We start from the raw sequence: 11,318 nt of genomic DNA on the forward strand, positions 1-11,318 counted from the left end.
CCTTAGAGGGAGTCTGTGCACCTCGTGTTAGTTCTATTGTCATACTCATTCTATTGTCTGCATTAAGTGTCGTCGTATCGGGCCAATACTCTCAAAATATGAATATGGTCCCAGCTAGTAATTCAAGATAGGAAGGAAGGAGGGAAGGAAGAAAGAAATGATATATGAAGGTGAGTTGTAGGTGGGAGGAGAGACAATGCATGTGAACGGTAAGAAGAGATGCGAGAGAAGATTCATTAAACGCCTAGAGGAGCTCCATATGAATGAGGAACGGGGGGCGAAGGGTATCGAACAGATGTGTAAGAGACGAGATGAAGTGTCGCTATCCGTCTGTCTCTTTCGACAAGATTTGTCTCTCTCTATATACACATAGAAGAAAAGAGACAAAGGAATACCTTATACGCCGTACTTGCATGCATCTAGAGTGATGTTCGAGGTCGTACCTACCCTTACTAATACCCACAGACAGATATATATATATATACATACATGTATATATATATATATAAGGCACATTCAGCGAGAGGATGGATATACCTAGATACACAGATATGGCTAGAGTGGGAAAGAAGAAAAGAAAAGCCACACCTGACTCTACAGACACATATATATATATATATATATGTATATATGGTGGAGAGCGTTATACTCGAGAGATAAAGAGACCGATAGAAACAGAATGATAGATAGAGATTCTTGTGATGAATGTGAACGTCTCTCAACTCATATGTTCTAATGCTCCTCGTCGTTTCTCCTTCCTTTCTTCTCAGTGGGGTTTAATGCCTTTCCTACTGTGCTTTTCTCTTCACACGAAGATCCACAAGAAGTGCACGAAGAAGAGGAAAGAAAAAGAAGAAAGAAAATAAAAAGGGGTTTACCAAGAAATGCGAGAGAATCAGGTTGAGGTGATGAGAGAGATTTGCCTTTCTTTCCTTCAACATCTCCGCTACCAGCAGAAGCCTCTTCTTCTGTTAAAGAGAGTCCCGGGTAATCTCCATCTAGTGAACTTTCTTCTAGGGCAGAAGAACTTCCTGAAGAAAAAGAAGAAAGATAATTAACTATGAGGGCCTTTGCTAGAGAGTCTGCATCTCTCGGTTAATAGGTCGAAGGATTTAGACACATGTGTATGGCAAGCAATCATGTCAGAAGTCTAGAATTCGAGAGATAGCTCACAATGGCGTCTGTCACCTCCTCTCCCTGTGTCTTCTAATTGCAGTGTATGTACACCTGGTATACTATAGGCGTATGTGGAATCGAGGCGACGGTGAGGGACATCTTTGTTTCTATCTTTCCTATAGATAACTGGACGTGGCCTTGTATCGCCATATACTTGTGATGTCTATATGAAGAGATAAGCAAATGAGAGAGCTCAAGATCCATGAATTTCCCGCTGTATTCTAGATCTGAAGAAAACAAGCAGACAAGCTCCCTACTCCTGAGTCGATGCAGAGAGCATCGACGATAGTCAGTATCCTTAAAGACTTTTCTTGGTATAGTCAAACGAACCTATAGACTTACGACTCTGGTGGGGAAGTAGGATACACTGCTTGAACACGCAGTCAATGAAAAGACCAAAAAGATTGAAGTCTTCACATATAGATATATATACATAGACGTGTTTCTACATATGTAGACATTATATACCAAGAAGAAGTGGTGTCTGTACGGTAGCAGGACGTGGAAAGGGAATGCATTTCGGCGCTCCTTCAGCCTCTCATCCGGAGGTGTGTTTGCACTTATGGGGGAGGAAAGACAACCCACAGAAACGCTCTTTGAAAGAAAGGGAGATGTGAAAGTATTGTGTAGATGAACTTTCTCAAGCAGAGAAAGCAGAGGAGAAAAAGAAAGAAGATCCAGACAAGACGTCCTTTCTGTCTTATGCTTTCTTCCTTACCATCTCTAGACAAGAGAGATTTGCCTTTCTCTAGCGGTGGGGGGTTCATCGTAGGAAAGGAAGAAACGGCCTAGAAAATGAGAGGGAAGAGAATCAAGAGTCGGCTGCTTTACAAGAAGCAAAACCGTATGTATAGACATGAGCTGGATAGAGTCATCAACACAAAAGAATGTGAGTCAGGGAAGAGAGAGACGTTCTGCTGCTACGAGAGTTTCGGAGAGGAAACTTTGGACTGAGTTGACTTTATGTACACCACATGACTCTTCTTACCAGCCAGTGAGAAGTAGGGACATGTAGGAGGTCGTTCTTATGAGTGGAAATCCTGGCTGGGCGAGTGTATGATACGTACGCAGCACGTGTATAGATACATCATCCAATTTATTTGCAGCAGACGTAGAGAGAGAAAGAGAGAGGAGGCAGGCACCCCTAGCTACAGTCCATTCTTACAACGTACGCACGCAGATGCACCCTCATCACATCCATCCACCCGTGTTCCCATGAAGAGAGAAAGACAGAAAGAGAAAGAGAAAGAGAGAAAGAGAAAGAGACAATGACAATAATCCTCAGAGCTCCGTGCACCGCATTCATCTGGGTTGTCCATCCACTTCCTTGCTTTCTGTCCCGTCTACACTCGCCGATACTGTGGCCAAGGTTGCCTCTCTGGTCATTATGAATCTCTATCTTCCCCCCCCCGTCGCCGCCAGATGTAATGTCACACACGTATACAGACAACTGTATATACAAGAAGAGTCTCGTGAGAAAAGGAGATCCCTAGATAAAGATGAATATAGGTAGATACCCATGATTCTCCAATAGTGAAGGAGAAGCGGGAGAATCAACAGAGTTAACATCTACACACATGAGTATACACACGTATATATATATATATATATGCATATATATAGATATATATGTTGGGATCCATATAGAAGAAGAAAGCCTAACACTCCAGTATTGAAACACATGTAGATATAGAGAGGATGTCTGCATGCGTTGAAGTGAGTCGGTTACGACTGAATGGGTATAGGAGAAAGCTGAAGAGAAGAGGAGCTGCTTTTTTAGATCGGCAAAGAGAAAGAGAGAAAGAAAGAAAGAAAGAGAAAGCATGAGTTCAAATGGGGGAGAAACAAGAGAAGAATCAATCGAACCTGCTCTCGTCGTCGGGATGTAGAAGAAGGTGTATGGCCATGTGGAGAGACAATGAACGATTGTTCATGGGGCGATCTCACTGGTTTTGCTTCAGTGGTCTTCTCTTCCTCTCGCCCCCATCCGTTGTCTTTTGCAGCCACTTCACCATACAACACTTCAGGTGTATGTACACCATGAGCTGAGATCTGATTATACGTCGTGCTGTGCAACCCATTCCCTGTAGGACGGTCATCACCTCGATACAAGTCTTCTTGAGATAGTCCTTTTCTAAACCCTTGACGATCGGAAGATTCGCCAGGAAAGAATGTAACCGATTCTTGTTCATCCTTGTATTCATCTTCCTTCCTTTGACTTAGCTGGGATGACTGAAGTAACGAGTAAATCCCTTGCGCAGTCGCGTTGTCTTTAAAATCTCCTTGAAAGAAAGCTCGGGCTAGTTTATGGGAGGTCTCAGGCTCTTCTTCTACTATGACGACTCCATCCTGCGCCCCTTGCCTCTTCTCCTCCTTCTCTCGTCTTCCTCGTCTTGGGGCTCCATGAGGGTAAAGGCGTAAGCTGTCAACAGAATGAAGAGAGAGAAGGAGGAGGAGAAGGTGGAGAGAAATAAAAGGCCAAGAGAAAGCTTTTGATCGGCTAAAGCAACTAGGCTTATTCATCTTCTGAAGTGGAGAGACTCTTGGTGAAGCAAAGAAAAGCGGCAGCTTGAGAGGGTGTGTGGCGAGTGAGAAGATACGATTGGGTTAGAAGAAGAGAGAGGTAGACATCAGAAATGAACTGCATTCTTCGAGAGCATAGAAGGAGAAAAAGTTCTTCTCAAGCTTCTTTTTTCGCCCTGAAGAAGGGAAGGCTTGGACGGTTTTGAACATCTTCTTGCTAATAGTAAACAAATGGTAACGTGAGAAGAAGCAGAAAGAGAGAAAGAGAGGAGCACAAAAAGGGCGATGAACGAGCTTGTTGGGTGTTGCAGACCGCTGAAGGAGAGATTAAAGGCAGAGGATGGTCCGATATGAAGCGGAGAGGAGAGCTTTCTCGTTTATCTAGACTTTCCGCCATTCCTCTTCACTAGCGACATGACGAGTCACGTGAGGTCTGCTTGTCTTAACGGCTAGAAGTGACGGTGAAGGCAGTAGGGAGAGAAAGAGAGGAAACAACAGATGAACTAAGAGAAAAATGGACGAGGTTCCCTGAGAAATCTGAACTGCAACGTTTTCTTTCGTTGTGTAGAAAAGGGCGAAGGAAAGGTACGGAGAGGATACAGGGGGCACTGGGGCAGCTCCACTTCAAAAGGTGAAGACGAGAGAGGTATTGCACGAGAAGGAAACCAACGTGGAGGGAAAACAAGAAGAGAACCTATGTATCAAAATACAAGAGTAGAGAAAGAAGAGAAAAGTTCGCGGACTGAGGAACAGCGTCTGTATGCGGAGAGAGCCAGCCAAACGCTCGAAGGAGACAAAGGTAGACAGCGCAGCATTGTCTTGTGCTTGAGGGTGAATCTGGTTGAAAATGACCTCAGCTTTCAAAGAGAGAGAAACAGTGAGACTAAGGTGAGATCGTTTCAGAGAAAGAAGAGCTTGAAACGGTCGACAAGACGTCTTTGGTTGGGAGTCGTCCTTCCGCGCTAGCAGTCCGGGGAGATAGACGGGGCAAATGACTACAAGCTCCTCGTGCTACGTACTGCTTTGAAGGGAGGAAGGACAGCAAATAGAGACGTGTGTAAACAAGCCAAAGGGAGTAGAGCCTCATCAACGGTGAAAAAAAGAGAAGCTATCGAAACGGTTTCTGATTCGAGTCCGAAGGACGAGGGATGAACTCATCTAGCTCGAGTGTACAGACACCCGCGACAAGACAAGCAACGGGCTGCTGCCACGAGGAGGAGGATGAGAAGACTCCTCTCTGAAACGAATCAAGAAAAAAACGCAAGGGCTTGTCGAAAAAAAGATGAAACAGCCATCGTATTTTGAATAAGAGGACAGCAGCAACTCCGAAGGAAGAGACGGTGCTTTTCATACCTCCGTCTCGGGTGCTCGACGGAACTTGCCAGGCCGTATCTTTCGCGGATCCCGCTACACCTGGCGACTCGCCCTGTGTCTGCCGACCAGTCAGGGTGCTAGTGAAAGTGAGTAGTCTGTTTAGATTACTGTACGTATGAATTCCTGGCACGTAATTAGGTGTTTCGAGAGAAGTAAACTATTTAGGTAACGAGACAAGACTTCTCACGGAGCGAAGATAACTGGTCACCAGTCACCTTCGTTAGAGCCTGAACAGCCGGTGCTTGCAAGTATCTGGAGAGTGGTGGCGAAGCCCCAGAATCCAGCCGGAACTCGTTCCTCCTCGCACACGTACTATTCAAACAAAAAAAGGATCTCTCTCGGAGTTGGACACTGCGCTACGTAAAAATCTCGCACTAGGGATACGCTTCTTAGGAAACCCCGCGGCTTCGTGCATGGCCTCGTCCGCAGGAAGCCGCGGGGTTTCCTAAGGTGAAATGACCACACTCGCCCCAAACGGCACTGTGGTTATGCCTTGTGCGCCATCTGAGTCACCGATGCATTGCCATTTGACCCACCAGAGCTCTTGTCTTCGGAGGTGGCGCATGATGGCCTACTCCGACTACTTGGTGTGTCGGAGTATATTTCACTGACAGTGCCTAGTTGACGAGGCAAGCCCTGCCTACGTATTCGCTGCTCCGTTAGGATCTACAACGTCTCAGACAGTAGGCGATATCTGCTTATCTCAGACACGACAACTTTCCCCAGGCGTCTAACTCTCTACGGGAGCGGTCGAGATCCAATTGATGGTCTGTACAAAGAGGTGCAGTGTAACTCTCGAAAGCCCTTGCATGTTAGTAATGGTTTCAAACATGATGGCTGTTGGGCGTACGCTGTCGAACTCGGGTACCCGCACTCGGAGTACGTACATTCCGACAAATGAGATAACCTTGCTTCATTCCTGTCGGCTTAGCCCTATGTCTGGCAAAGCAGAAGGTACTGGCCATGCTGCGGTGCTCCGCCTCTTCCGGTGACATGTCACCCACCGTCATGACGATCCCGGGGCCCCGCCAGAAGAAAGTGGGCTCAGAGTGAAAACGAGCTAGAAGCTGGAGTGGAAGTCTACTGACAGCCGCGCTTCATTACGTTTCCGGCACGAGGAGGCAAGCTCGGGTAAGTAGGGCAGGCGGCCATTTCTGAAACCAGCGTGTAGTGCATGGCACGCAGTAACAAGTTTGTCCCGCTGCCCTCGCAGCTGACGGACTCAGACTCGAAGGCTTTGTTGGCATTTCCAGAGAGGACATGGAGCCCCGGAAAGTGTTCTCCCCTAGCCTAGTCCATGAGTGTCACCTGGGCCTTTTTACCGAATCAATGGTTTCCTCGTGCTTCTGTCAATAGTGAGCCCCCGGCGAGCAGGCTGGTAGAAGGCCGCTCGAAGAAATAAAGGACAGTACCCTCAGCGTTCCTTAGCTCTGCGCTCGCACTTGTTCAAAGCGAGAAGGGCCAGACCCCAGCATCACCGTCCCTCATGCAGAGGATCTTTTCGCCTGCTCTCAACGGACCCACGTCAGCTAAACGGAGACGTCTGCGCACTTTTACTGTGTCTGAACTGACCGGTGTGTAGATCCGCAAGTGAAAGGTACTGGCTGGCAAGCTCCAACAACACGTGCAGAAGTAACTTGGCGTGCCGTCTGCAACCTGTTCTGCGCCCCTGTCCGTGCGGTGTGCTGTGACGGAGTTTGAGCTAATAAGTTCCTACGTAGGTCCTTCCGCCAGTACGTGCGAACGGCGTGCGAAACCTTTTTGACGTGGTGAACAGCGCCACACTTTCCCAGTCTTTCAGGAACACCAAAGAGAAGGCGAAACGCCATCTGTGACCGTACTGCTCTGAACAAGTCTCGAGTCTGGATTGAGAAAGATTTCTTATTGTTTCTCCAAGATATGAACGTATTGCCACATTGCATCGCCTTCCGGCGTTTCCTTGAAAAGCGCATCAAATATCGGCATCTCCTTTTCAACATAGCCTCGCCTCCTGAACCAGGCAGAAAGATCTTCCCTGAGTACGCTGGGGACAATGAAGTGTGTAGGAGAAGGACCCTCTAAAGGCACCTCAAACCGATACCTTAAGCATTCGACAGGATCTCTCCAGTGGCCCTCACTCAGATGAGTAACCTGGAGGTCTTTAGCTTGTCCAAACCAAGAGTTACTTGTGGGGGAGCTCGAAGTTTCCCGAGGATCTGAGTATGGTTGCTTTCGCTCACCAGTCGGCGACGATGTTTTCGGATAGTCAAGGGGAAATACGGTGTCCAGAAACTTTATCCGGTTCTCTCTAGTCTCTGACCAGAATTTCTCCTGCCAACTGGGAGATAGCCTCGTGCTATCTACTCGCGGAGAACAATCCAAAAAGCCCATGGGTATTCGACGGTGAAGATGTGAATAGTAAGACATCTGATGGCACGGCGTCAGGAAGAACACAGAAGACTCATCAGGAATCGTCCGCAGGTACGAAGCCACCTGGTCTGATGCCTACACAACGGACAACCGCAACACAACCACAGGCGCCATGAACGGGTAGAAGAGTCGCTGCGAACGTTTCTGTTGAGTCGCTTACGAAGATCCGAATCTGCTTGCATACAATTAACCCCGCCCCTCACAACTGTTCGTCTCTTTTTTTTCCTCGGCGTCCTTCCTGCTCTGCGCCCTGTCTTCAGCTGTACTGGCACCTGGTGAAGCGTTGTCTTCGCTGCTCCGATGTGATTTGGAAGACAGCAGCGCGACTAAATTCCCCGTTTCGGGAACCTTTGATTCCCGGGGCTCTTCACATCTTGTCCGATGATAAATTAGCAGCACATCAAGTCAGCTGAGCTTCGGCTTATCGTCCACTACCAGAAGCATACGCATACGGGACGTTGCGTTCGCAAGTGAGAAGCCAGTTATCGCGTCACTCCGTACTTCTGTGAGACGATAGAAGTAAGCGAAGAAGGGACGACCGGAAACTCGAGATCAGCACTGCTTCCCGCTGACACCCGTAGTCTTTCGTACCAAACAGCGTGCACAATATTGTTGCGGGACTTCGTCCACGCATTAGTTCAATCCACATAGAGCCGCTTCTTACCGCCTGATGAAAGAAACTGAAGAATGCTCCCGTGAGGAATTGAGCCAGAAAGACGACCGATAAGGCCGCCTTCAGCATTACCGGGGAGAGAACTCTGAATGACGGGAACGCGTTAGACGCGCGTCGTTTTTGGTCGGACTTTTCAGGTTGCCGAGTCCCAAATAACTGGCTTTCTAAACACGCCGGATCGTCCGTCAGCAGGCGCGCCAGTCCAATGGCAGTAAAAATCAACAACTGCGGCAGATGGGATACCATGAATCTAAACTCCTTGTGGGTGGCAAAAGACAGTACGATAAACGAGAAGAGAGTTGCAAGTATCACAGCTCCGTCATCCCTCAGAAAAGCGTACTTCCCCGGATATAAAGGCTGGAGCTGGTGCCTCCTCTGTTTACCACTCTCTACTTGGCCACTGTGTGAGGGTAAGATCCCCGCTGTGTTGAACCAGACTTTGAGTCCTAGGAGAAACAGGGGATAAAAAGAAAGCAACACGACACCCGCCCCCTCCAGCAGAAAGTAATGCCAAGGCTTGGCTCCGTAGAAACGCCCTGGGTCGGAGAACAAATTGAATTTAACAAAATTCCATGGTGGGAATGTAAGTATGCCGTAATACCAAGAATCACACGCAAGTGTGACTGATATCGCCACTATCGCTACTGTCACACACGCTTTCACGAACTGGATGGCTTCCACCGTTGGCTTTACTTTCTTTTCTGTTTCAACAGCCCTCTTATTCCCGGTGGGGGACGCTAGAAAGGTAAGCTGGAGAAGTTTCAGAAGACAAAATACGATCCAGAAGCTCGCCGCTGTAGGCCTAACAATCACACTACATGCTGCCAGAAAGAGAGCTGGAATATAGCTTTTCTGGGTTTTCGATTGACTCCTTTCCAGCTCCGCCGGACACGCCGTTACCTCCTCTTCGTCCTTGCGCACCTTGCTTTTTCCCGTCATGGCGGCTTCGTCATCTCCTCCCACGTGTGAGCCAACACTTCCGACAGAGGGACCATTACCTACCCGTGGTACGCTAGCCAATTTCTCCTCGGCTGGCCCCAGTGCCATTAAGGCTTCTCTCCTCCTCTTCTGGTCGGCCGGGCCCGCCCGAGCGAAAAACACAAGCGCCCAGGTATTAAGGGCTGCTTCGAGACAATTTGAGTAGGTCCGGGGAAGGCAGAAGAAGTTGAACCAACTGCAGACTGAGCAAATTAGAGCGCATGTGGCCATTCTTGGACTGGTCAAACGAGACCAAAAGGCCCGTTGCCTTTCAGTGCTAGGGGGACTACTGGTACAAGTCAAGTCGACAGGGTTATACCATGCTTTGGCGAGCTCGTAGGTCCCGTAGTCAGTGAACCCAGCAATGATGCTCTGAGTCAGTCGGGGTGCAAGAGCTACAACGGTCGGATTATCCACCTGGAAAGCCTTCAGAATGTAAAAGAGAATACCGAACAACGCTGGATGCATCACGCTCCGAAGCGCTATGCATCGTTCCCACTCCCATGTTAAGAAGCCATACCCAAATAGGAGATGGTGTGCCACCTCGGACGACTGCCAGTGCTCGTCTGGGTTGAACGCTGTCCGAAGAACTAAGCCATTGAATATGCGGAAAGCAATCAAGCTGGGCAAGATGTACCTCTCCTTCATTGTGGCGGTGGGAATGAGCAGGAAGATTCCCGGAAAGCGGAAGTCCCTTGAAGGCAAAAGAGAGTCTACCCCAGTCGGCCACGGAGTCTAAGATACAGAAACGTTCGGCAGCGTGAGCCTTCAGTCATGCTCCCAGACAACTCCGGAGATCACCTAGCACAAGAATATCATAGCCACGAGTCGGAGACATGGTGACAAGCGTGAAAGCTTCATGTGCTCACACACAAACTGTCCCGACCGTGGGACGGGTACACAATGCAGATCGATCCTCTCTTGCGATCTGCTGCATGACAACCTCACATTTCTGCATTAGCTACCTTTCTCGGGGGCAGAAACACTGGCATGCTGGACACGAGAGATGTCTGCGAGCTTAGGAGGTGCATGGACGGGCCACAGACTGCGGTTGCCATGAAACAATTTCCGATCCCTTTTTGAGAGAAAACGGAATTCCCGACACGCTTTCACGACTGCAAAGCAAGCATGGATGGGAGAAAACTGTAGACAGCTCAGAAAAGAAAAGCGGGACAGCACGACCTCGATTCTCTTGGGTCATGCGGAGACGGGAGATGCGCCAACGCACAGCCAGGAAACTAAGGACCACGCAACTCCGAATGCTAGTTTCAGGGAATCAAAGAACAGGAGCGAGAGACCTGACGTAAAAGAGGTGCAGCTCACTTCCGCTATCCAGCTTGTACAAGCTCGCCCCGTTGTCGGACTGTCTCTCGATGCGGCACGAACGAAGCGATCGACTCACGGACCGACTGGCCAATTTCGTGAGCAGGCTCGCCACGGTCACAAAGCTCCGTAGAATCTTTCTCAAAAACAGGCCTGCTGGCGCTGCCAGCCTCCCTTCGCACGTCAAAACTCATCCACGCCCAAGTTCGGCGGTTTAGTGGCCTCTTATCTACTACGAGTGCACAGCGGAGTTCCTGCTGGCCTCTCCCACCATCCCCGGATGGCCTTGTGTGTATTGCTCTCTTTTTCCGAGACCAAAGTGACGTGTCCGTGAAGCGGCGACACTATCAGATACAGAATTTTTTTGTCCATTATTGAGGTAAGGCTGACAGATATTGTGCTAGTGCACTCCTCGGCGATCGTCTTCTCCTATAGTCAAAAAAGCCACCTTGAACCAGCTGTTATGCAATCTCTTCCAAACGAGGGTTCGTGCGTTCCGGTCTGCCCCCCCCACCTTTTGCCGGTTTCCATTTCGTTGATTGGCGGTGTGTGGAGTGCGGAAAGTGTGTTGGGCAATACGGTCGCTAACGAGCATGGTGAAGAGTGACCGCTGGACGCAAATGACCTTCGACAAAACGAATGTAAAGCGGAGTGTTTTCACGGGCCGCCGGTTGTCTGCGTGCATCGCGTAGCTGTTTGTTACTCAGAACGGCCGGCGCGCATATCTATCGCGTGCGTCATCGAGATAGTGGCAGGCAGCGTCACGACTTCAGCCAGCGAGCGATCGCAGTATAGCGGTAGTATGAGCTACACAGTAGTAGTGATCTGTACGGCGCAGATCTGGGTGTACGTACACCCCGGG

At 49.0% G+C, this 11,318-nt stretch overlaps 2 protein-coding genes across 2 annotated transcripts in view; both read right to left on the reverse strand.

The window, feature by feature from the left end:
• Nucleotides 1-5,011, reverse strand: part of CSUI_010915 (protein kinase domain protein) — a gene marked incomplete at its 3' end in the record, with an annotated part of 5,454 nt that extends 443 nt beyond the window's left edge. Inside the window, exons 1-3 of the mRNA XM_068071016.1 lie at nucleotides 3,043-5,011; nucleotides 1,895-1,964; nucleotides 879-1,031 (exon numbers count right to left, since the gene is read on the reverse strand). Coding sequence (XP_067917007.1) covers nucleotides 879-1,031; nucleotides 1,895-1,964; nucleotides 3,043-3,699 — 880 coding nt within the window. The remainder of the gene's footprint in view (nucleotides 1-878; nucleotides 1,032-1,894; nucleotides 1,965-3,042) is intronic.
• Nucleotides 5,012-6,916: 1,905 nt separating this feature from the next.
• Nucleotides 6,917-11,159, reverse strand: CSUI_010916 (mannosyltransferase). The gene is made up of 2 exons (XM_068071017.1): nucleotides 8,147-11,159; nucleotides 6,917-7,557 (listed from the first exon to the last, which is right to left on the reverse strand). The coding sequence occupies exons 1-2, from the start codon at nucleotides 9,779-9,781 to the stop codon at nucleotides 6,955-6,957; spliced, it is 2,238 nt and encodes a 745-aa protein (XP_067917008.1). The 5' UTR covers nucleotides 9,782-11,159; the 3' UTR covers nucleotides 6,917-6,954.
• Nucleotides 11,160-11,318: the final 159 nt, after the last annotated feature.

This window comes from Cystoisospora suis (genome assembly GCF_002600585.1).
Source record: "Cystoisospora suis strain Wien I chromosome Unknown contig_8867, whole genome shotgun sequence".
NCBI classification, from domain to species: Eukaryota; Apicomplexa; class Conoidasida; order Eucoccidiorida; family Sarcocystidae; genus Cystoisospora; species Cystoisospora suis.